The 26,919-nt window shown below is 43.0% G+C and overlaps 1 protein-coding gene across 4 annotated transcripts in view; it reads left to right on the top strand.

Annotated features, from left to right (window-relative positions):
- IGSF10 (immunoglobulin superfamily member 10) overlaps nucleotides 1-26,743 on the top strand; it is a 310,917-nt gene extending 284,174 nt beyond the window's left edge. The window contains exons 1-7 of one of the 4 annotated variants that reach the window (XM_079977526.1): nucleotides 7,156-7,742; nucleotides 10,215-10,450; nucleotides 11,670-11,799; nucleotides 12,053-12,443; nucleotides 14,810-19,198; nucleotides 20,434-21,334; nucleotides 23,533-26,743. In XM_079977526.1, the coding sequence (XP_079833652.1) occupies nucleotides 7,668-7,742; nucleotides 10,215-10,450; nucleotides 11,670-11,799; nucleotides 12,053-12,443; nucleotides 14,810-19,198; nucleotides 20,434-21,334; nucleotides 23,533-25,441 (8,031 nt within the window). In that variant the 5' untranslated portion in view covers nucleotides 7,156-7,667 and the 3' untranslated portion in view covers nucleotides 25,442-26,743. The other 3 variants (XM_079977528.1, XM_079977527.1, XM_079977529.1) reach the window with 3 other exon arrangements.
- The last annotated feature ends 176 nt before the right edge of the window (nucleotides 26,744-26,919 follow it).

The raw sequence follows: 26,919 nt of genomic DNA, 5'->3' as shown, positions 1-26,919 counted from the left end.
ATTTTGCTGAAAGCTGCTTGTGGTCTACTAAGACCCCCTAGAACCTTCTCACACGTACTACTTGCAAGCCACGTGCCCCCCCCCCCCATATCTTATATTTGTGCAGCTGGTTATTCCTGAGTACAGAATCTTACATTTGTCCCTACTGAAATTCATTTTGTTAGTTTTGGCTCTGTTCTCCAATCTTTTAAGAATGGGGAACTACAATCCCTTTTTCATTGCACTAGATCTATCTACACTTTTAAACTTGCTGTACAATCTCAACAGCATGCGTCAAATCATACATCATGAATCATCAGGCTTGACCAGGGTCTTTTTGTCATTAATGAAATATTTTTGATTAGCTAGATGCTCTAAAAATATGAACCACTGAGTGGCTTACCAGCTTCTTATAGGTTTAGAGTTTTGTCATATTTTTGTGGCATTGCAAGAGGGGGGTTGGACTAGACGACATACATCTAAGATTCTATTATTCTATGATTCTCTCCAGCCAGCTAACCTATCAATTACCAGGTTTTGCTGACAAACTCCTCCAGTAAAGTTACCCCATGGCCTAATATTAATGTTAGGTTACACACTTAAACAAAAGCCTGATTGTTCATCGGTATGAACATTAAGTTTCAACCCAGCAGCCTGATCTGATTTTCTTACGAAGCTTTACCTAAATCTGCTTTCTAGTAAATTCAACTCACCTCTCTTCAATGGTTTCTAAATCATTCACCAAGCTTAAAACACACAACGATCCCTGAGCCTTCATGGTCATCATGGATGCAGAAAACAAACGTAGAACTTGTTGTTTTCCTCAAGAGTGGGCTTATTATTATTATTATTATTATTATTACTTTTAAATAGCAGGATATTTTCTGTTTGGGAAACATAAACTTCTTAACTTATGTTCCTTCTGAGTTTACCAAAAGCACAGGTGATCCAAATTACATGGAGAAAATTAGTGATGAGTTGTATAAAGAATTAATGTATTGAGGATTTCCTGCATAAAAACTCTGGCATGCCCATTTATTTGCTTTAGAATTTTGTTTCCACCTATTCACACAGTTTACTATGTGTGTCATTTATATACATTAGGCATATATAACCTCTGCCTTTCTCTTTCTTGCAGTGAGGGGCTTACCTTGAGCCAACCCACCTTGCCAAAACAGAGTTTAATTTCACATAGCATACTCCCTTGCTTCTCTTCAGTAATGAATCCCAACCAAAGCACCATTCCTCAATAACAAAAATGTGCCAGGATTTGCTGGCAGAGCAGTAAAATCAGCATGGGCTTATTTAACAGCACATGCATTTTCTAAAAGCACACATACACACACCAGCCAGACCCATTACATTATAGCTATGTTTTAAAAGCACATTTTTTTGCAACAGCTCTGCTAAGAATTACTTTTTCATTTTCCTGTCATTTAATACTCTTAAGTGTCAGCGCTGGCTTTGCACTACACACAATGTATCTTAAGAGTTGAGGATAGGGAACAGAGGAATAACAGAATCTGCCTTATACAGAGTTGGACCACTGGAGCATCTTGCTCAGTACTGTCTACACACTGGCTAAAAGTTCACCAAGGTTTCAGACCCGGGACATTCCCAGTCCAGCCTGAAGATTCTATTGATCGAAGCAGGGGCCATCTGTATGTAAAGCTCTACTACTGAGCTACAGCCCCACCACCGAGCTGTGGACCTTCTCCAGAAAGGAACTAACACCTAGTGTAACTCAACCCCAGGCCAGAGAGCTCTGCAGCCCATCCTATACCACTCCGCTAATGCCCTAGGAGCATGATTGGGTGGTAGACCACCCACATGGTTTTCTGAGTTCCTCCACCTTCCTTTGAAACTTACTCATTAGGATCAACCAATAGAGGTTCTGGGTGTGTTATTTTCTGGGAGGCACTGCCAATACGTTAGGTGAGCTGTTACCTTCATAAATTCAAGAGCTGCATGGGGCTGGAATGGCATTGCTTAGATGTCATCTAGCTTGAGCTTTTTTCCCTTTTTTGCTGTGTGTGTGTGTTTGTGTGTGTGTGTGTGTATATATACCAGCAGCAAAAAAAGCTCTGTGTGTGTATCCTATATATAGTGGTACCTCAGGTTACAGATGCTTCAGATTACAGACGCTTCAGGTTACAGACTCCGCTAACCCAGAAATAGTACCTCGGGTTAAGAACTTTGCTTCAGGATGAGAACAGAAATTGTGCGGCGGTGGCGTGGCAGCAGCGGGAGGCCCCATTAGCTAAAGTGCTACCTCAGGTTAAGAACAGTTTCAGGTTAAGAACGGACCTCCAGAATGAATTAAGTTCTTAACCCAAGGTACCACTGTATATGAGAATATATGGGAGAAGGTCCTTATGGGACCTCAGCCACAAACTGTTAATGGCTTTAAAATAATGGACACTATTTAGCCAAGCCTACATGTGGCAGCTTACACTATTACCACGACTCTGCCTTTTCCCAATGCTTCCAGGCATTTTTGTTTTGTTTTGTTTTGTTTCAATGTACTGTCTGAATTCAGCTAGGCTGGCAAAACGGAAGAGTCTGAACTCAGCTCAAGGGGTTGCCAAGCTGAGCTAAGTGGCTGTGGGTTTTTTTTAATGAAGTGTCTGCATTGAGCTAGGCTGGCAAAAAGCAAGCACCTATAACCTTTTTTCTTTTGCAAGGTGCTACAGTGCTAATTACAAAAACGATCTTCCTTCCTTCAGCTTTAAAAGTATGTTTCTGTTTCCATTTGAACTTGGATGTCTTTTGCGCTAGGTAAAAGCAGAAGACAGCTTTACTGCTTGATCCCACAGCAAGGAGGAGGAGGAGGAGGAGCAGGCAAGGATTTGTAGTTCAAGCATGCAATAATTCTTGCATGTAGCACCCAGCTTTGTACGTACAGTACATGCATGCGTCCATGTAGGAGGCAGCAGCAGGGCCCACAACATCACACCTGCACATAGCCCCTCTGGGTGGCCCTGCAAAGCTGGCCACTGGGGCAGGGGCTGCCTCCTCATCTAGGGCACTATTTATCCTATGGCTGGCAGAAGTAAAGGTAATTTAAGTATCACGGATTGGACTGGGGCTGCACACCCAGCAGCAGAAAAGTGACACTCTTGAGTGATTCACACTGAATCATCTGCCTACATTGTTTTTGGGGTAACCAGAGTGATGCTCTTGCATCCTTATTGGAACCATCTCAGTTGGTAGAACATGAGACCCTTAATCTGAGGGTGGTGGGTTCAAATCCCACGTTGGGAGAAAAGATTCTTGTATTGCAGGGAGTTCGACCAGAAGACCCTCATGGTCCCTGCCAACTCTACAATTCTATGGTTCTATAATCCCTTAAACTGAGCCCAGAATTGCGTAGGTAGCCAATGAAACCAAACAGGGCTATCACCGTAACCACATACTCCAGGCAGCCAGACCCAGACCACAATCTGGCAGTTGGTATTTGGATCAGTTGAAGCTAAACTGGATGCTCTTCAAAGGCAGCCACACATAGATCATCTCATAGTAATCCAGCCTGGAGGTTGCTGAAGCATGAATAATTGTGGTCAGCCAGTCTTTTCCATGGGCTTCTCAACATCAGATCTCCAATTATTCACAGAAGATGCTCGTGTAAAAAGCGGGGGCTGGGGGGGCTGGATGTTCACCAGCTATTCAGTGCTTTCTCCAAATGCAAATGATAAAACCAGAATGGAGTTGTATTAATTTAAACTTTAAGGGCATCAGTCATGACATTTGCACCTTTGGACACACTCTGTGATCCTCAGCTGCTAGGACTCATTCGTTAAAAGTATGAAGAATGCAATTTGATATAGCAGGCCTGTCTCTTTTTCTGCGCTATTAGATGCAGCAGCCGTTTCGTGTTCTGCCGCCTCCTAATGGCAGCCATTTTGTTTTACATCATGTCCTCACTGCAGCCATTTTGTGACTGGTGCTCATGACACTGCCTCAAAATTCCAAATGTGCCCATTGGCCCAAAAAGTTTGGCAAGCTCTCTACTAGGCCAATGAAAAGTTGACAGTGGGCTTTGTCACTCTGCCTTCTCTCTCTCTCTCTCTCTCTCTCTCTCTCTCTCTCTCTCTTCTGTGGGGCCTGTTAAATTGGGAGCATGATTAAATTTGGTGTTACTGCTGCTGCAGTTGAGGATCTGTGGGAGCAGTGCCGGATTTACGTATAAGCTAAACAAGCTATAGCTTAGGGCCCCACACTCTTGGGGCCCCCAAAAAAATTAAAGGGGAAAAAACTGGATGTACATTTCCAAAATATGATAAAAAAAACAAATAAAATCACTATAGAAACCTATTAGGCCCATAAATTACCATATAGCATATATTAAGCACAAAAAAGTGACAATTTGTTGTTGGCAAAGGACAGCTGGACATATAAAGGGCCCCATTACCTTCAGTAGTTTAGGGCCTCATCAAACCTAAATCTGGCCCTGTTGGGAGCCATCTCTACAGAAGTCTTTCTAAACTGGGCCAAGTGGAGTTCCTAAAGCATACTGGGAACACACCAGCTTGAATTGGATAGTTGATGTTGTGGGGTCAACTGCCAAGTCTCAATAGTATTTGACTCCATTTCTGTCTGACAGAAACTTAGGGGGTGCGGATGTGTAAAAAGGAAGGGCTTTTTTTCTACCCCATTCATTCCACTCCCTAGGAATTACTGTGAGTTTACATTTGTTCTTAAATTTTTATCCAAAGAAATGAAATACTACCACCCTTTTAAAATACTGTACTGTGCATATGGATGTAAAAAGTTCCTAGAACTGCTAGCAAAACAAACTTTTTTAAACCTAATGCACATGAGCAATTTTCTGCTTTTTAGGTGTAACAACAGTTTTAGACTCAAGGCTTGCTTGCACTGAAATGTGTACACGCAGTTCTTAAAAGCAAGGCTATAAAGTGATAAGAGTAATATCCAAAATGTTAACAAATACCGGTGATTAAGAGAGGAAAAATAAATAGGTAAACATCTATAAGGTTCAACCAGAGGATACCAGAATCCTTTAAAAAAATGCATTGGATGGACCATTATAAGCATGAACCCAAAAAGTAACTTGATTCTTCATTGATAAAATGTCCTTTCCATTGTTAAAACAAATATTGGCTAGAGTACTTAGAAAAGTAAATAAGCAAGCAAATGGGGACCTCATAATAACATGTTCTTGTGAAGAAAAGAGTTTTAGTGCTATAGTGTAGGCAGGAAAGCAAGGATGTAAGAGAGCCAGCCAAATATATTTTGGCACATGAAGCAGAACAGGCAAAATAGCATTGTCCCAGCAGCAAACAAAAATAGGACACAATTAAATTGGTGGAAGTTTGCTAAAATCATTGGCCTCTAAAATCTGTGGCCCATGGCAACTGATTTAATCTGCCTAATGCTAAATGCCAGTCCTGGCTTGCCATAACAGAAAGTTTCAATATTTGCTGAGTGGGAAGAGATTTCTTTTTCAAAGACATTTAAATTTGTTGGCACCTGAATAGTCAGATTATATAAAGGGGAGAATGTTGAACTGGGAAAACTAACAGTGTGATGATGATCTCAAGTATGTTTACTCAAAAGTAAGGCCCAATGATTCAAATGGGAAAACTTAATAAGGGAGCAATCAGCACCGGATTTAGGGTGGTGCTGCGAGTGGTTCCCCCCCACAGGGCACAGAGCCAAGTGGGCACAAAATTGAGAAGATCCTTTTTGGGGGTGCCAAATTTTGACTTCAAACAGGGTGCCATATTATGAAAGATTACCAAAGTCTGCCCCCAGAGCAATCCTATAGCACAGGCATGTCCACAGTCTGTTCTGGGGGCCTAATCCGGCCTGCTGTTTGGTTTAATCTGGCCCCTGTGGCAGTTTATTTCCTGGGGAACTTCTATCCTAAAAAAAAGCTCAACACCTCTGGGCTAAAATCATTAAAAAAGCCCAAAAACTTCAATCCTAAAAAAAGGTCACGGCCCTTCACTTCATCAAATCTGGCCCTCTTTAAAAAAAGTTTGGACACCACTGCTATAGCAAGATCTACTGGGATAAGCAGGGTTAGAATCCAGCACATCTCTGGCTGAGATACCCTGTGGCTGTAAGCCCTGAAAAAGGGGTATGAGGGCAGGTGCAGCAGGGATTTTTTTGTTAGGAGGGGGGCAAAGTTGTTGAGCTTCTCTTGGGAAGTCACAGATAAAAATGTCCCATAAATTGGGAAATTGCAGGGGGAGGGGGCAGGCTTCTGCTGGGGGTGGGGGAAGCAGAACCTCAGATAATTGAGTACTTCCAATGCTTTTCAATAATATTTCTAGCCACCCCCTTGGCTACACCCATGCCCTTTGTCCCATGAAGGTCCCCAGTTGAGAGGAGGGAAAATTAAAGGGTTGAGATGAGGAGGCTGAGATAACTGGTTCATCAGAGGGGATAACCTTCTGATAACAGGTTGGCGGGAGTGTCCCCTCACCACTCTTTAGATTTTCTGCATACAAAGGTGTTCACAGAGACAAGTCTTGCCTCTCACACTTGCTTTTTTAATGCTTTTTTTATGCCCTCTCACACGCTGCTGCGTTTTGAAGTCCTTTCTCAAGCGAGGAGCTCTGAAGGGCTTGGACTGAGGAGATAAAAGGACCCGTGAGGAGGGCGTCAAAGTGGCGCTGACTGAGGCAGCACCCGGGAAACAGCGGGAGAATTTGAAGGAGAGTGTGGGGCAGCCCAAGGTCTGTATAGTTTAAGCCATGGTTTTCCCAGTAGTGATGTATGGAAGTGAGAGCTGGACGATAAAGAAGGCTGATCGCCAAAGAATTGATGCTTTTGAATTATGGTGCTGGAGGAGACTCTTGAGAGTCCCAAGAAGATCAAACCTCTCCATTCTTAAGGAAATCAGCCCTGAGTGCTCACTGGAAGGACAGATCCTGAAGCTGAGGCTCCAATACTTTGGCCACCTCATGAGAAGAGAAGACTCCCTGGAAAAGACCCTGATGTTGGGAAAGATGGAGGGCACGAGGAGAAGAGGACGACAGAAGACGAGATGGTTGGACAGTGTTCTCGAAGCTACCAGCATGAGTTTGACCAAACTGCGGGAGGCAGTGGAAGACAGGAGTGCCTGGCGTGCTCTGGTCCATGGGGTCACGAAGAGTCGGACACGACTAAACAACAACAACAAGTGGGGCAGCCCGGCGCGAACGGAAGACGACCCGAGCGGGAGGCCGCTCTCGGGAAGGGGCTAGCGGGCGCCAAGGTGCAACCAAGCCCGCGGCGGGGGAAAGACCCAGAGCCCGGCTGGGCGCCACGTGCGAAGCGTAAAGGCCTTGGAGCGCGCGAGGAGCTCCCGGTTGCAGGCGACGCCTCCGCGCTCCCTTCCACCCCCCGTGGCTGGGAGGAAGGGGGCGTGTGAGCAAGCCCAGAAAGAGAGAGCCGGCCAGTGGACACCCCACCCCTCCACAGTTCTCTGTGAGGCGATTCGGGGAAGCCCAGACGCTTGGCGAGGCTCCGGCGAGCGGAGCGCGCCAAGGCTTTTCCGTTTTTCGCTGGGCGAGGCGGCCTAGCCCTCCCTCGCTCCCTCCCTCCCTGCCTCGCGCCGCGACAGGGCCGGGGGGCGTGTTTCGGGTGTTCCTTGCAAACTTCCATCCTCTCACCTCTGCGCCGGCTTCTCCCTCCCTCGCAAGCCTTAGGAAGCTCGTGAACTTTTTGCCTCTCCATTTATGAGCAGGATCTCGGTGGGCGGCAGGAGAAGATGGAGGGCTATTGAGGAAGGAAGAAAGGGGGATACAGCGCAGGTAAGGACGGACTCTTCTACTCTCTTTCGGCTGGTTGTAACTCAGGTTCGTGGCGGTGGGCTCCATCCTTTCCCCCCTCATAAAGGACTCTGCAAAAGGCCACCTGTCAACTGAGCACAACCCTTCAATGCATCTGATAAAAGGGGACTTTAGTCCGAGAGAGCCTATGCCATAATAAAGTGGTTTTTTTGTTTAAATGCGTGGGGAACTTTGGGTTGCTGCTGCTGCAGCCTGCAAGTGAGTAGAGATTATTTCTGAGGCTGCTTTGGAGAACTTACTTGGGGGGTGCATGCTCTTTATTTGTAATTTATTTGCTTCTTATCGCTGTGGTGCATTTTTTTAAAATGGTGTGATGCTATGGATTGCTTTCCAGAAGCCTGGCTTATCACTGAAAGAAGTTGGGTGGCAACTGCAAAAGGAAGGATGCCATTGGTGTCATTCATTGTTTTCAAAGGGTTTTACTTAGACTAGACGCACTGAAATTAATGGACCTAAGTCAGTCCTGTCTATTATGCACACAATGGGTCTGCTCCAAGGAGGACGGACCTTGGTGACAACTTAAAGGCTGCCGGCCGGACTTTTTCTTGTTCCCCGGCCAAGCATCCCTTTGGTCAAGTTACGCAATTGCTATTTTGTGCATGCAGCCGCCGGCTCCTTTCATGCAGCAGACCACATGCACGAAGAGGGAGAAAACAAGTAATTAAGAGCAGATCTCCCAACAGTGTCCGTGCGTAATGCAAAAGGACAGTGATAAATTTCTCTTGTCTTGTGAATGTTGAGAAACTTGATCACCTTGCAGGAGCTACTGTAGCTGGAATGAGATAGCATCTGGGTCAGATCTGGGCTCTGCCATGAACTCACTATGCCTTATTAGAGATTGGGGAGGAGCAGGGCTGGAACCAAAAACAACAATCATTTCTATTGTTGTTGTTGTTGTTTAGTTGTTTAGTCATGTCCGACTCTTCATGATCCCATGGACCAGAGCACGCCAGACACTCCTGTCTTCCACTGCCTCCCGCAGCTTGGTCAAACTCATGCTGGTAGCTTCAAGAACACTGTCCAACCATCTTGTCCTCTATCGTCCCCTTCTCCTTCTGCCCTCAATCTTTCCCAGCATCGGGGTCTTTTCCAGGGAGTCTTCTCTGCTCATGAGGTGGCCAAAGTATTGGAGCCTCAGCTTCACGATCTGTCCTTCCAGTGAGCACTCAGGGCTGATTTCCTTCAGAATGGATCTTGCAATCCATGAGACTCTCAAGAGTCTCCTCCAGCACCATAATTCAAAAGCATCAATTCTTCAGTGATCAGCCTTCTTTATGGTCCAGCTCTCAATTCCATACATCACTATCTATTATTATTATTATTATTATTATTATTATTATTATTATCAGCAGCAGTATTCATATCACACCACCCTCTAAGCTAGGATAGAAATACCTTATTTCTCCCATACACATACACACACACACACAACAACAACAACAACCCTATGAGGTTGGCTAGGCTGAGAGTGGGTTACCAGCCCACTGTCACCTAGAGGGCTGCCAAAGTGGAGTAGGAATTTGAAACTGCCTCTCCCTGACACTCCCTAACCATTTGCAGCATGCTAGAGCAATAGAGTCCACCATTCTAACCTTCTAGATTCTGCAATTATTATGCTAGCTTGTGAAATTAATTACTCAATATGTATTACTCTTAAGGAGTGGAGTGCTTCGTACATTCAAAAGCGCTATAGAATGCTCAGTATTGACTCAAGACTCTGTACTGGAAATCTAGCATTTACTTTCAAAATATTAATTAATCTAAAATTAACCTAGCCAAACAGTAAACACTGTTTATTCAAATATAAGACTACTCAGTGCCCCTTTAATCTACTGTTGAACTCTGCTCTGATTCTGCAGCATTAACAAAACAGGAGGAGGAGGAAGGGGGCACTGCTTGTAAAATCTAAAAACCGTGGGGAAAGTGGGATAAAGTTTAACTGCTGTCAGTCCTGTCATAGCTTATTAGCTTTCTTAACCACCACAGTCGTCTTCTAAACTTCTTATTTTTTTTCTTTTTCTGAGGCCTAAATTGCTTGGCAAAGAAGGACTCAACGTGTTTTTTGGCAAAGACAAACCACAAACAGATTTATGAACACTCTAAATAATGAAAGAGTGGGTTGATTTATTTGGAACAATAGACTCAGTAGCGTGTCAGATTTCAGTTTTTAATACCTGTCAACACGAACTCTCTCCCCTCCCCACATTCACTAAAAGAAAGAAGCTGTGAAGGAATGTTATTTTCTTAAAAAAACAAACAAGAAACCCCTGCAGAGTTGTTGTGTTTTTTTAAAATAATAATAATAATACAGCGGACCTTTCCTGTACTGTTTCTAAGGCAGGCTTTATTCTAAACAAGTCCTGAGGTCAAAGATACAAATTTGTGACGTCTCATCTTGACATGATAACTTGTGTTGTGTTCTGTTCCCTACAGTTTTGTTTGTCCACGCTTGCTAAGATTGCTGTTGCGTCAAGGATGGAAGGTACAGGAAGACGCAACCCCTGTTTTCTAGGATTTCTGCTTGGATTCTGCTGGGCCGCTTTTCCTCGCAGCGGTGCATGTCCTAAGCACTGCGCCTGCTATGTACCCACCGAAGTACATTGCACATTCCGGTATTTCACTACCATCCCAGCACAAATCTCCCCAAATGTGGAGCGCATCAACTTAGGGTAGGTTTACAACAATATTGCTTGAATTTGTAATGTGCGGTAAGGAGAACCGTTGCCCCCACCTGCTACAACTAACATGCCATAAGAGACTTAACTGGGGCACACACTTATCCGCGAAGCCCCATTTCACTGACTTGGAAGAGATCAAAGACCACCTGGCTTCATTCCTTGCCAATCCGTGTATCAACTTTCACTTGAATTAAGCTCTGATTCATTTGATCAACTGAGACAACTGAGACATCAACTGAGACATTAACCCTCAGACTTATGCTCTAAAAATGGACAGCACCAAAGGAAAATAGATAGGGAAGGAGAAGGAAATAAGCTGATCTGAGTAAAAGTTCTTAGTTACAAGTGCCTCTAATGACCAGTGCGGATGGAGACACCAAAAATGGTTGGTCTGCACTGATCATTTGCTGCTGTATCCTGTAGTGCAGGACCTCCATACACTAACTCATGCAAACTCTCCTTACCTGTCTGCACTATAGGTAGCTTTAGGGATAGGCATAGAGTAAGATTGCAGGGGAAGGCACCAGTGCCTGATTTGGATTCAGTAAATGATTTGTGTCAATGCAGGTTCAATACTCTGTTCACAGTACAGGTTACGTTCAACAGTGCTTTGGTGAGGGGAGGCCCTGGCTCTGCCCAGTGGACCTTCTTACTACATCCACTGAAACTAGCAAGGAGTCACTGTGACAGATAACTAGAACTGGACATGAACCCTTATTGTGAATACTAAAGAGCCCTAAGAGGTTAGGCTTTAAGGTATAAGCCCTGCCTAAACTATTCCAGGGTCTTTGCTGATGACTTAGGAGGTATGCTTCATGGAAAGCTTGATAGCATTTTATTGTTTACATTGTGAATTCCTGAGTATCTACTATATGGTTTGGAAAGTTGTTGGTTTGTTGTGCTTTGGGAGCTCCAGCAGGGAAGTGGAATATATCTATTTTAAGTAAATTTTACTTAAATATATCTATTTTAAGTAAATAAAGTAACCTGTATGTAACAAGTCATAGGCATTCATTCTAGGGGTGCGCATACCTACGAATTTCCATCTGCCACTGTACTGATAAAGCTATTCTGAAATTGACATGGCAAGTTTTAACTAAAATTTATTTGCTTATTTGCAAAAGAGAGACTCTGTTTTTGTTTGTTTGTTTTGCCTTTGAACTATAGCTGACTGACTAAACCCAGATCTGGAATGAAATGTTTGTTACAGTTACAACAGTTTGGTTAAACTGACTGAAACAGATTTTTCTGGCCTGGAGAAGTTGGAGTTGTTGATGTTGCACAGTAATCAGATACATACAATTCAAGACAGGACATTCTCTGATTTGCGCCTGTTGCAGGTAAGAATGAACTGGGAATTATCCATCTGTGCCAAATTTTTACCTTCGGCCCTTTTAAAAACGAATAGCATACATACTATGGGTACAGGTTTACAGCCTATCTAACTTCAGTTTTAAAAGTTGTTCTCACTGCTTGAACCAACTGCCCCCTTGCTTTAATGTAACATTTGAATATGGTTGCTTTTTATTTGTCAGATGGTGTTCCTATTTTGCTCAATTTTTTATATTATTATTATTATTATTCTGCCAACAGGTCTTGAAGATGAGCTATAACAAAGTCAAAGTTATTGAAGCAGGCATGTTTCATGGTCTCATGAGTTTGGTACGGTTGCACATGGATCATAACCAAATTGAATTTGTAAACCCCAAAGCTTTCTATGGCCTTACATCACTGAAACTAGTCCACTTGGAAGGAAATTTGCTCAAGCAGCTTCACTCGGATACTTTCGTCACCTTGTGCTACCTCCAGATGTTCAAAACATCCTCCATAAAGCATATCTACTTGTCTGACAACTTGCTTTCTTCTCTGCCTCGAGACATTTTCACATATATGTCCGAGTTAGAAAGCCTCTACCTTCACGGGAACCCTTGGGCTTGTGACTGCGAAATGAAATGGTTTGGTGAGTGGGCGGAACGGCAGCCAGGTATCAAATGTTCTCTTTTTATTTATATACTGAACTTGCATTTATTTCTGGAAGCATTTTTACCCTCCCCTGACAAGGATTCCAAAATGGTTTCCATAAAATAAAAAATAAAAATAGTAGGAGATTCATGTGGCTGTTAAATAGTCCATTTGAAGCCTTTGCGGTTACTCTGTGTATTGTATTATGTGCCAATTATCCCATAATGTAACAGCATTAAAGCAATTTAAGAACATACCATTGATATCAGAAATCACAAAAATGCAGAACCACCGACAAAGAATAAAATTTCATACTAGCCATAGTCCAATAGTCTAAGCACTATTATTAAGGGCTAAAAACAACCCACCACCATAAAGGCAGAGACTGAAATATTGCTATCAATGTTTAAATGGTGTTAAAAGCAGATACAATTATGTTAAAAGGCTTGGGAAAACAACAAAAAAGTATTTGCTGTTGAAAATGCATTAATGTAGGTGGCAGGTGAGTCCCCACCCCACCCAGATAGCTCGTCCTGCAACAAGGGGACCACCAATAAGAATTCCTTTTCCCCCCAATAGCCACACTCTCTACTTCATATCGAGAGGGTACTCTTCCTCAAAAGGGCCATTGGTTCTGTTGGCAGTGTCACTTAACCAGCTATTTTCCCACAGAACATGTGTAAGAAAATACCTCAAACTGCTGGTGGTCTCCTTTAAGCTATTCTAATTTTCGCCAGCACTTCAATTTACAGTGCCCAGGAATCACAGCACCACAATAATTGTTAGGATTTTCAGCATAGCATCGTATACCTTAAAGAAAAGAAAATCTGAGAGACCACATCCTCCTTCAAATAATATCTAACCACTAGGGCTATCCCCTGATTAAATAAATCTTACGTTGATCAGACGCAAGGCTGATGGTCCTGAAAAAGCACATGGATTTTGTTTTAAGATTGTGCTTGAGTGCACCACACCTGGCACATTAGATGAAGCTTTCCCTCAAGTGTGCCTGAAACCTAGTTTTTGTACAGTTTTACGGTCAACAGTACTTGTATTTGCTAAAAAATCTGATGCCAGATTAATTGGGGTGTCCTTTTTATTAAAGAAAATGTTGCAGCCTTCTTGATCATAAATACAGAATATTTTGATGTATTTCATTTTATATTAGGGCACTTTCAAGTCTGTAGAGTCAGTCACATTTTCTTTATTAATGGAACAGTAGAGATTGCTATATTTGAATCCATTGTTTTCATAACTAATTGTAAACAGAAGGGATTTTTCCCCTGGACTGCTTCACCAAAAGATGTGTTTGACAAATGATTCGCTGGAGAGATAATACAGAAATGAGAATTTTCACCAAAATGATCTAGAGATTTGACAGCTCTTGCATAGAACTTCCACAGGAATCTAGCCTTTGTTCCTCTCTTGTTTATATTATCCCATAGTTATAAGAGAAAAATGCAACTTCCTCCCTCTTCTCTGGTATGTGGCAAGAAGCTTGTGTTACAAACTTCACATTATGGAGATGCCAAAAACTTTAAATGAATAAAATAGAACAATCGCAAATAAAACTGTGTCTGGCAAAATTCCTCCCCCAAATATGTATTTGCCACCGTTTAAAGATATAGGCACAGATAGGTTACTGTTCTGATCCTACAGCATATGTTTTTATTGCAAAAACTTGTATAAATGAGTAACAGATAGAACAACAACGTGTTCTAATATATTTCCAATTACAATACCAAGTAGAAAAATGGAATACCTCTTAAAAATGATATGTTCAACTCTTGTTTGAAATAATTTGAAACCCATGGTGGAAGCATTCCTAACCAGTGGGGTGGGAGAGTAGATATTTTCTATCATTGGAAACTATTTTGTTGCTAGATCAGTGGTGGGCAAGGAACGAACAGTTTTCTGAATGCAATTATGCATTCGCATGCCCAGTAGAAAGGGGGGGGGGAATCTAGGGCCAAGAACATGCACATTGAAGCAAGATGGAGACATAACACAGGACCAAAGTTCAAATTCCAACATAAACTTTGGGCAATGGGCATTAAACTTAGGCCTTACCCAAATCTGTCTTCTCTGTTCTTGTGTAATTTTTCTAATGTCTACATCTAGCATCCTTTTGCCCTTGTGCTCATTCTGAGGGCTGAGTCCTAGGCCTTTGTCCTTGTTCTGGTTCCTTTCCATCCCATTCTGTAGTAACCATGGCTAATCATCAGTTACTGCACTGGCTGGCTCCTAAACAGATCCAAATGATTGCTGACTGAGGTCTGTCATATTTCATGGACACCAGAAATATCTATCAGCATAATAGGACCTGTTGCTTTTATACGTGAATCAGTCAAGCAAAAATGATTTTTACTGTTTCTATCTCCTTTCCAGATGTTGTCAAGTGCAAAAAAGACAGAGGTGTTTCTGGTGTTCTGCAATGCCCATTGTGTGCCAATCCTGGAATTTTTAAAGGCAAGCAGTTAAGTGGCATTCAACCCTCAGATTTTAATTGTGTTAAGCCAACTATAGATCCAGCCTTGAAATTGAAAAACATCACTGCTCCTGATGATGGTGGATTTACGTCAGTTTCTCCCCGAGATTTTATGGCTCCCATAGGATCCATGGTATTCAACATGACAGACCAAGCTGGAAATCGAGCAAACCTGATCTGCAGTGTGCAAAAGCCTGCAAAGATGTCTCCAGTTACACTAAACAAAATCGACAACACCACAGTACTTGAAGTATCCTTGTCAACATTCCTTGTGTGTAGCATTGACCATGAGTATATTCAGCAGTTGTGGAGCATCCTGGCCCTTTATAGTGATTCTCCGTTAAAACTGGAAAGGGAACTGTTATTGACAGAAGTGCCTTACATCAGTTATAAGTACAAGCAAACAGATTCCAAAAATGATGAGCTATTCACTGATGTAGAAGCTGAACTGAGAGCTGAGCCTTACTGGCTGATGCAGGGACAAGTTTCATTGCAACTGGACAGGACATCAACCACTCTCAACACTCTGCACATCCAGTATTTCACAAATGCTCAAATTGCCCTCCCGGTCAATCTCCCAAAATCAGAATGGCAAAACTGGGCCATGATCTTACGAGAAAACACCACAAAAACTGAATACACCGTTTTAGTAGGGGGGTCTGTGGAATTGGACTGCCAAGCCCTTGGATACCCTACCCCTGTAATTGAGTGGGTATTAGCAGATGGGAGCAAGATTAGAGCTCCATATATTAGTGAAGATGGGAGAATCGTGATAAAAAAATCTGGAAAACTCATGTTGCACGCAGCAGATAATTTTGACAGTGGAGTTTATCACTGTATAGGAACCAATTATGTTGATGCTGATGTCCTGACGGTTAGGATTACTGTGATAGATCCTTATATAGAACACAGCCATTTAAACGGCCCTCAGTTTTCCATATTTTTAGGTGACACGCTTCACCTTCCATGCCCATCTACAGGTGCCCCAGATGCCCCTGTTACCTGGATCTTACCTGAGCACATGGTTCTTCACCACTCTTCAAAAAACAAGCTTCTTTTTCACAACGGCACATTGAAAATACAACGAACAACAGACCGGGATGGTGGTTACTTCATGTGTGTCGCTGCTAATAAGTATGGCGTTGATATTTTGGTTTACCAAGTAGTAGTTGAAAGGAATTTGAACAGGTCACAAAAACTCGATATTCAGCTAGAGGATGAAGCAGCAGAAGGATCTGGCAATGAAGAGTACAAAGCTACCACCAAACCTCGAAATCCTTCATCTGCCAGGCAAACCCAAGCAACCAGCGAGGAACCCACTAAAGATTCATATATAAATCAACCCACACAGAACAAAGCCAGTGCCAATCGCAAAGAGATTTACAGGCGCAACAAGGACAAGATGAACAAACGGTTTAGAGGGCGCCTGAGGCAATTTGATCCTTCCACTAGGAGAATTGATCCATTGCGCTGGGCAGCATTTTTGGAAAAAACAAAGAAAAAAGCCACTTTTCCAAGAAAGCAAGAAAATGCCACAGCAAAACCGACAGTAAAGGTTCTGTTGTCCTCAAAGACTTCTGAAAATCTGGAAGAGACATCTGGAGATGATATATTTCCAGAGGAAGGATTTATTCTACTAGCAACTAAAAGACCTGCGATATCCACTCTGAGAGAAGCCTCTGGAAATGTAGTGACAGCAGAATTTGGAAGCATGTCAAATGATTTCCGTTCTTTGGCAACATCCAGCATGGTTACAGAAACCACAACTCCAGTAACCAGCCCAGTGGTTATGAATTACAAGACACCCAAGAACCAGAAGTTACTTGCAGAACTTAAACTTGAAAAAACTTCTCTCAAAGCATCTCAAACACTATCTACCAACACGGAGCCATTAACAACACCATCTTATAGTCCACCAAGTACTTCTACAGAAGCTTTCAGTACTTTTCAGAGCTCGATATCATCTGGGAGAAACAATTTGCATCTAAACGCCACACCAACAATTACACCAGCAATGAATATTACCAAGAATACCCTGTCTGCAGCTACCCACAAAAATACTGAAAAACCTGATTTATTTACAGAGGCAACTGAGAAAGTATCAAAGAAACCCAATCAGCAGGTATCTCTAGTGACAGCCAATGTTCCTGGTGATGATGTATTTAGTCATATGTATGCTTACAGTACACAAAAAATAGTGCCTCGGTTACCTTCAAGCTCAACCATTGTCACTCACCAGCAGATTAAGGTAGTTGGGGGTGCTACAACTCACAACCCACCACTCCCCCCCAGGCAGTATAGCAGACGAAGAAAAATCTCTAATAGAAGACGAATAATTAGACCTGGCCGTATTTCCAACATTGCAGGTCGGAGATTTGCTTTTGTTAAATCACGGTTTGCTCAAGCAAGTACAACTCTACCTCCTCCTGTAGAAGTGAGCACACCTGCCTTATCTCCTCCCAACAAATCTCTTGAACAGACTGTCTCTCAAGCTCCTGTTTCCACTTCATTTAGAACTCGTTACCCAGAAGCAACCACTGCAAATCAGTTTTGGGCATTCTCAAGAAACAAACTGGTTGCAGCTGAAGAGCATACAACTTCAACAACAATCCCCTTCTATCCTGAAAGCACACAAGTTCTCTCGCACAGAGAAGCAAAATCTGGTGGAGCATTACAAGGAATCACTGACGCAAACCCATCATTTAGCATCAGACTCCCAACGGCAACTATCCATAGCCCCAGGACTGGCATGGAAACCACAACTGCCATGTCACCTTTGGTTATGAAATCTACCCTTTCTGCTCTTGAAACTAAGGCGTCTTCCGTTGTTTCAATAGGGGAAATTCCTTTGCATAATTTCTTTGGAAGCAATGATGCACAAAAGCAGCTACTGGAGAAGGAACCCAAGTTGCAAACAAGCAGAGAACCCTCACCTACAGTATCTGTTTTGCCTTTCCAAACTACAGTTCCAATGCCAGCATACACAACATCACACACATATAAAAGTGCTGTTTCAAAGACAAAGATCCAAACTGATGATCACCTAATTCAACCCACCAGTGATAACATGATGCTAGTAAAACTAGTCCCCCTGCTATCGCTCGATGCTTCAGAATTGCCATCTTCAGCCTTTGCCTCCAATCTTACAACTGTTCTAGGAAAAGAAACAGATGCCACCAGCAGCATCCCACCAGCTCTCATTCCAACTACTACTGTCCGTGTTAAAACAAACGTTGCCAGATTCAGAGCATTAAGACCAGGCAGAAGGAGGGGTCAGAGGAGGAGAAGGCCTCTGAAAAATCCCGTGTCTTCATACAGAAACATCATTCTCAGCAAAGGTTCTGCTACATTGTCCAAAAAACCCACGGCTTCTCCTGCTTTTACAACAGCTGAAAGCATAAGGCAAGCTGCCAGCCCCCTAACAGATGAACTGTTTTCGAAATCCACTAGTACGGATGCCATTAGAACTACACCACGGACACCCAGTCCTGGCACAACTGACACAGTTGCAGAGAATAAATCTACACCAGCCACTCAGGTATTAATAAGGAATATCCCTACCCAAAATACGGTCACTATTGAGATAGCAGTGGATAATTCGTCTTCTGAAAAACCTGCGACCGTCATCCCACTCACTGTATCGGTCTTGGACACAGCCAGCACAATCACAGCAATACCAGGCACAGCCTTGGTAACACGGACACCAGAGTCCAGCAGACTAACTCAGGCTACTACAGTGGGTGCTGATAAGGAATCAAATCAGACTGTAGGATGGGAAGCTAGCAAAAAAGGCCAAACAACAAAAGCAGCCTTTTCTCTTAAAATTGAGATAAGTACCCAGACTCCTACTAACACAAGATACCCCAGCACACAGTCTCCTAGCCCATTAGCACCCCAAACAACGCTCATGCCAGTTATCACACAAACCACTGCATCTCCCAGGCAGGGGGAACTGTCTTGGCAGGAGGCTGCAGAAAGTGGCGAAACTTTTACGGTCAGCACACTGGGCAGATTTAAGTCCCAACAGAACTCCACTCAATATACTCCTTTGTGGAGGAAGAATAAGAACAATCAGGTGAAGAATTGGGCTGAGAAGACCATAGACCAGGAAGTCACTACCACCAATCAGATAACCTTAGATTTGTTCCACCAACGCAGGGGGGCAAGACCCAGGATAATTGGAGGGAAACTGGCAGCGTTTACTGTCTTGGCTAATTCAGATGCTTTCATCCCTTGTGAAGCCAGTGGGAACCCTCGGCCAATAATACACTGGACCAAGGTATCAACAGGTACGTTTCTCAAGTTTACATGGAATATTTCTTTTTCTTTATTTAGTGTGGGCAGTATTAGGGTTGGGTTTTGAGGGAGCAATGAGAACCATTGTGTTATAGTGATTCATGTGTTGGGCTAGGACTGGGGGGGACTCTGGTTCCAAAGTGTGTGGCCCTGGGGCAGCCATACTGCAATAGCCTTCTCCACCAGGTAATTGTGAGGACAAAATGGAGAGCGGGGGAAAAGAACCGTGTGTATTGCCCCGAGCTCCTTAGAGGAAATGTGGTTCTATAAATACAATCGTGCCTTTGAACACAGTTGTAGAAATCCTTTCTTCTTCTGTGGGACTTGAAAAGCAGTATTGAGGAGGGGTCATAACTCAGCCGTAGGTTTGTGCGATATATCAATATATCACCCAAAACTAGTTGGAAGTCTGTGTTGTGATATTGGTTTCGTAATTTTTGACCTGGCAATATTTCACAAATCTCTCTCTTATCTCTCTCTCTCTCTCTCTCTCTCTCTCTCTCTCTCTCTCTCTCTCTGTGTGTGTGTGTGTGTGTGCTATGCAAAAATGATGATGCGGGAGAAACTGTGAAGCCAGCCAGTGCCTCTACATAGCTCCATCCTTATTTCAGACTGATATATCATATTTTGCTGGGGATATATCACGATGTTGCAAACCAGATATCGCCCAGCCCTACTGTGATCTCCAGAAACATCTGGGAGAGGCTGCTACCTGGAGAGCCACTGCCAGTCACTGAGTTAGATGAGCCAATGGTCTGACTCTGTATAAGGCAGCTCCCCATGTTCTTATTTTGATGCAGGGCTGCAACATTGATAACTTACCTGCATTTTACTTCTACTTACTATATAACTCTACATACGAAAGGATAATTTGACATTACCCTATTTACTCGAGTCTAATGCGCCACTGAATCTAACGTGCACCTCAATTTTCAGAACCTTGAAACCAAAAAAGAGCGTTTGCTGGCGAATGTAAATGTGCCATCGAATCTAATGTGCACCTTAATTTTCGCAACACAATTTGGCCAAAAAAGGTGAGCATTAGATTCGAGTAAATATGGTAGTTTATTAAAGTGGGGTTTTTAGGATGAAAAGGGATGAAGCGCAAAAGCAATAGAAATGCAGTAAAAAAAACAAAATAAAAACCATTTGACTTTCCAAGCAAATAAAAAAAGTAAGATTTTAATACAGAGATTAGGCTAATTTTATTTCCATCTCATTTAACTAGGGGTCGATGCGTCAAAACACAAGCGTGATAACAGATTTGAGGTTCTTCCCAACGGGACTCTCTCCATCCAGAATGTCAACATCCAGGACCGTGGACAGTACCTCTGTGTGGCTGCCAATCAGCATGGTTCCGACAGGCTTCTTATCACATTGTCGGTGGTGACTTATCCACCTCGAATCTTGGAGGGAAGGTCCAAAATTATTACCGCTCACTCTGACAAGCCAGTAGCCCTGAAATGCACTGCCGAAGGCCGTCCCATTCCTACCGTATCATGGATCCTCGCAAACAAAACTTACATCTCAGAATCTTCTATGGGAAATGAGGCTGTTTCTGTGCAAGAGGATGGCACGCTGGTGATAAAGAAAGTCAGTGTTTACGACAGAGGGATTTACACATGCACAGCAAGCAATGCAGCTGGTTCAGATACAATGACGGTGAGGCTGCAAGTTATTGCTGCACCACCCATTATACTGGAAGAGAAGAAGCAACATATGTTGGAGAATATCGGGGGAAGCTTGAAGCTGCCCTGCACTGCCAAAGGAAACCCACAGCCCTACGTTCACTGGGTTCTCTTCGATGGAACAGAGGTGAAGCCTTTGCAGTATATAAATGGCAAATTTTTTCTTTTCCCTAATGGAACCCTTTACATCAGGAATATCAGTCCTTCTGACAGTGGGAATTATGAATGCATAGCCACCAGCTCCACTGGCTCAGAGAGGAGAGTGGTCATCATCCAGGTGGAACATAGCGATACAGTCCCCAGAATCACAGTTTCATCTCAAAGACTGACTCAGCTGAATTTTGGGGACAGGTTGCTTCTGAACTGCTCAGCTACAGGGGAGCCAAGCCCCAAGATAATATGGAGATTACCTTCAAAAGCTGTTGTTGATCAGTGGCACAGGTAGGTCTCGTGAAAATCGCAGCATTACTTACAGTGGTGCCTCGCAAGACGAAATTAATCCGTTGCGTGAGGCTCTTCGTATAGCGGTTTTTTCGTCTTGCGAAGCAAGCCCATTGACAGCTTAGCGGATTAGCGCTATTAGTGGTTTAGCAGCTTTTAGCGGATCAGCTGATAAGCGGCTTATCAGCGGATCAGCTATTAAGCGGCTTAGGGCTTAGGAAAAGGGGGGGAAACCCGCAGGAACTCGCAAGACATTTTCGTCTTGCGAAGCAAGCCCATAGGGAAATTCGTTTTGCGAAACGCCTCCAAAACGGAAAACCCTTTCGTCTAGCGGGTTTTCCGTCTTGCGAGGCGTTCGTCTTGCGGGGCACCACTGTATTTGCTTGATTAGCTACTGTATTTTTGCGTGTATAACACGTCCCCATGTATAAGACGCCCCTATTTTTGGGGACTCCAAATTGAGAAAATGGGGGAGATTGTATCCATGTACATAATTTTTAATAAAAAAAAAACCCCACTAGTCTTATACACGGAAAAGTACGGTATATTGTAACCATTGGATTTCGCATTGGATAGTGTTGTGCTGGAGGAGAACGATAAAGCTTCTGGGACAAATGAACTGTTCTGCCTTTGTGTCAAAGAGGGCTGAATCAAACAAATGAATTTCTTGACGCCCTTGCTGAGCTGCTCTGGTACTTTGATATGAGGGGTGTCTAGCTGTCATTTGCTGAGTGACTTGCAGAACAATCCAAACCCTCCTTACACCAGGCTGTGGAGTGGTAGTGGTTGAATTTGATGGAAGTGTTTCTCCAGCCAACTCTGCTGGCTAAGCCACCAGCCATTGCCCTGACCTTTCTACCCAGATGCTGTGAGAGGCACGACTGCAGATGCAGTTGTGGTCTTGGCATTCCTTTAAACTCCACTAACAGGTGTGGAAGCTTTGGACAGCACCTTTAGATGCCAGAGCAGTACAGTGCTACAGTATTTAAGAATGAGACTGACGATATAAGGGTTGAAGCACATTTTACCATACTGTTCCAGTCCAGTTAGGGCTGTCTTCACCACAGCCGCTTCAGGGACAAGCAAGGCTCCTATGAGTTCTTGTTTGTAAATGTATTATTTCCATTAAAACCTCATTCCTAGATTGGGTGGTTGCAGCTCCACAGCATCAATATCATAGTATTTTATTTTTATTTTATTTTGGACGAGTTTGCTTTAACTCATAGTAATACAGTTCTGCCCAACATTTTGGCCACTAACCATCAATTGAGTTCTTAAGTGAAGCCAGTGGTTTCCATATTAGAGCTTGGCAGTAACAAATCTTGTGATCTCTAGACTGACCTAAACAAAGCATCTAAATCCAAACAGATTGCAGATCCCTGGAGTCTGGTCCACATAATTAACATCTGCCAGCTCTCTGCAAAGCTTCCAAACAGAATGAGCAGAGGAGTGATATGTTTGCACTTTCCTGATCCAAACTAGTGCATGTCATATGAAGAACAAGTAGGCTTGCAGTTCGCTCTTACATTTGACAAAGGAAATTTCCCACCAAGTCAAGCTGTACCTATAGATGGAGGGAGAGAGGCTTCCAAAGGCTTCCACACAGCCTGGAATCCTGCACAATTCTGATATAAGACAACATGGAAGCCTTTGCACATACATCTATGTGTGAAGCCCCCCACCCACCCTTGCGCAGAAATTCACACAATATGCACAGATGACATGGGAGGAGTTGCTTGATGCAGCCATACTCAACTCATGACTCCTGAAGAGGACTCAAAGGAACTTCCAAATGCTTCTACTCAATGCTCTCATATCTTAGCTTGTCTTTAATTCTTAAGTCATAATGTCATTGAGAATCAGTGGTTTTACAGTTAGGGTCTCTGTATTTTTTGGCATATAAGGTTCTGGTTGTGGGCTTCCCATAGGCATGTGGTCGACCACTGTCAAAACAGAATTCTGGACTAGATGGGCCTTTGGCTTCTCCCAAAAGGGCTCTTCTTATGTTCTTAAGCAGGCATAGGCAAACTTGGCCCTCCAGATGTTTTGAGACAATTCCCATCATCCCTGACCACTGGTCCTGTTAGCTAGGGATGATGGGAACTGTAGTCCCAAAACATCTGGAGGGCCGAGTTTGCCTATGCCTGTTTTTAAGTATACCGGATTAAATACCTTTCCTTTCTTCCATTGCTTTTTAGAATGGGGAGTCGAATCCATGTGCATCCCAATGGATCCTTGGCTGTTGAAAGAGTCACAGAAAAGGATGCTGGTGACTATATATGCGTGGCTAGGAATAAAATGGGAGACGACTTGATCCTAATGAAAGTCAGCGTGACAATGAAGCCTGCAAAAATCGATCAAAAGCAGTATTTTAAGAAACTGGTGCCTTACGGGAAGGACTTCAAAGTGGACTGCAAAGCTTCCGGCTCCCCTGAACCAGAGATAACTTGGAGTTTGCCAGATGGCACAATGATCAACAACGTGATGCAAGCAGATGACAGTGGGCACAGGTCTCGTAGGTACACTCTGTTTGACAACGGGACACTGTATTTCAACAAGGTGGGAATAGCTGAAGAGGGCGACTACACGTGTTATGCTCAAAACACACTTGGGAAAGACGAAATGAAGGTGCACATAACAGTGCTAGCAGCGGCGCCACGGATCAAGCAGAATTCCAAGACCTATGTAAAAGTCAGAGCAGGAGACACTGCAGTTTTCAACTGTGAAACCACAGGTCAACCTAAGCCGAACATTTTCTGGTTGTTGCCTTCCAACGACATGATTTCAGCTTCCAATCACAGGTATTTTCTTCATGTTAATGGATCCTTGTCCGTCACAAAGGTGAGGCTCATAGATGCTGGAGAATACATATGTGTTGCTCGCAACTCTGGTGGAGATGATACAAGGCTTTATAAACTTGAAGTAATCTCTAAACCGCCTCTCATCAATGGGTTGTATACAAACAAGACTATCATTAAAACAACAGCCATAAAACACTCAAGGAAACAAATAGACTGCAGAGCTGAAGGAACGCCCATACCCCAAATCATGTGGATTATGCCTGACAATATTTTCCTAACAGCCCCATACTATGGGAGTAGAATAACAGTACACAAAAATGGGACTCTTGAAATTCGTAACGTAAGGTCTTCAGATACGGCAGAGTTTGTCTGTGTGGCACGTAACGATGGCGGAGAAAGCATATTGGTGGTCCAGCTGGAGGTGTTAGAAATGCTTAGGAGACCAATGTTCAGGAATCCATTTAACGAGAAAGTAATAGCAAAGGCTGGGAAAACTGCCTTTTTGAACTGCTCTGTAGATGGAAACCCACCTCCTGAGATAATCTGGATGTTACCCAATGGAACAAGGGTTTCCAGTGGTTTTAGAACACTCCATTACTTCTTGGGGGACAACGGCACCCTTGTCATCTACAGTCCTTCCAAAGCAGATGCAGGCAAGTACCGGTGTGCTGCTAAAAATAAAGTTGGCTACATTGAAAAGTTGGTCATATTGGAAGTTGGCCAGAAACCCACCATCTTTATCCACCCAAGAGGAACAATAAAAAGCATAAGTGGGGAACCGTTATCCCTTCACTGTCTTGCTGGCGGAAGCCCCAAGCCAAGCATAATATGGACAACCCCCAATGGTGACGTCCTAGACCGGCCTCAGATTAATGGGAGATATATGTTACTGGAAAATGGCACCCTCATTATCAGAGAAACCACCATCCATGACAGAGGAAGTTATGCATGCAAAGCTCAGAATTATGCTGGTGATTCAACGGTAGTTGTTTTTGTAATTATTGTGGCACACCCGCCACGGATTACAAACAGACCGCCAAGGAATATCCGCACAGTGGCTGGGGTACCAGTTCAGCTTCACTGCATGGCACTGGGAATACCAAATCCAGAAATTACATGGGAGCTGCCTGACCACTCGTTACTTTCCACAGGCAGCAAAGGCCGGCCATCTGGAAGTGAACTTCTCCATCCACAAGGAACATTAATAATTCAGAATCCAAAGCTGTCAGATGCTGGCATCTATAAGTGCATGGCTAAGAACCAGCTTGGCAGCGATTCCACAGTAACATACGTTCAAGTTATCTGAGACGAGAAATGCAGCCTGAACAATTGATAACAAAGGCTAATCAGGAGCCAAAGTTTGGCTTTCGAAGATGTTTAATCAAAAGCAGTCATGTCAGATTCGTTAAAATTGCAATTCTCAGTTTACAGTAGACGCAGTGACAGAAAGATTTGGAGAAAAATTGTATCATGTTCCGATGTGAATATGTTAGAGGTATTTTTAAAGCGACTTTGAGAACTTAAGGCACTTACATCTTGACTACAGTCAGTCAAATGCATTGCAATATAACTTGAAATATTTAGTGCAAGGATGGGTTTGTTAAAAAGTTATTTCTTACTTCCCATTTGGTAGTAGTACAAGAAGTATGAAATATAAGATACGTAAAGAAAAAAGAAAAAATAGGATGACTTCGTTACCTTGTGGACAAATATGAATATTTTGTATCTATCTTACCATTGTTGTTTTTTTTAAACAAAAAGGTGCTGCCAGTTTTGTAATGCTGAAATTTAGTTCTTTCACGCAGGAGTCCTTTTTTGTGGGGCAATGGAAGAACCAGTAGAAAATAGTTTGATAGGGTTGTGTGTTGTTTTTTTAAGGACATTATGGATTATTTTTGTAAAATAAAAAAGCAATCAGATCTGCATATAAAGAAGTGCAGATGTATAATTGCCATTCAGCTGCTAAACATTTTACATAAAAAAAGAATATAAAGTGCCTTTAAGTTTAATAAGTATGCAATGCATGAGCAGAGACTGAGGAGGAAGCAGTAGGACAGTGTACTTTTCTTCTTGCTTGTTCTGGGCAACTGGAGGCACTTTGGCTGAAAAATTGATGCAAAGAAAGATCCTTTGGTCTACTCCAACAGAATACAGCTGTCTCCAAGAAATTGCGCCGAGTACCTTATTTATTTATTGTAAATATTTTTATATTGCCTGTCAATTATATTCTTAGGGCAGCCGCAAAAGACATCTGTTTATACGTGCCACATAGGACAGAACTAGTGATATAAGGCTGTGCTCTGTCAGAGTAGGAGAACTCTGATCACAGACCGCAGGCTATGCCAAGACCCTTCAGGCACAGAACTCCCACTGCATTATAGACTGCTGACCATACATGATTCTCTGCATCTAGCTTGTTGCAGAACAGGTGAATATGCAGCTAACATGGCACAAATCTTGATCCACCAGCCTAAGCCCACAACTGTTGTGTGACGCTGTACCTCCAAGAGAGAAAGCAAGAATTAGCAACCTTTTTCTACATGCTTAAGATGCTAGCTACTTTATTGGGACCTGAATAAAATTCATACTTCAAGTCTCTTTTAAGAAATGTGCATTTAACTGAAAATCTGAAAATGGCATACCTTTCCCTGGTATGTCTGAACTATAGGAACTTGTGGTTTATTCTTACTGGCTGCTTAAAAACACACACATGAGGATCAAAATGTAGCAGCCCAGACCTAGATATAGTTTACCTGCTCCACTCCTGGATCTGAATGCATGTTT

This window comes from Podarcis cretensis (genome assembly GCF_951804945.1).
Source record: "Podarcis cretensis genome assembly, chromosome: 5".
NCBI classification, from domain to species: Eukaryota; Metazoa; Chordata; class Lepidosauria; order Squamata; family Lacertidae; genus Podarcis; species Podarcis cretensis.
This window is presented reverse-complemented; position numbering and strand designations above follow the sequence as displayed.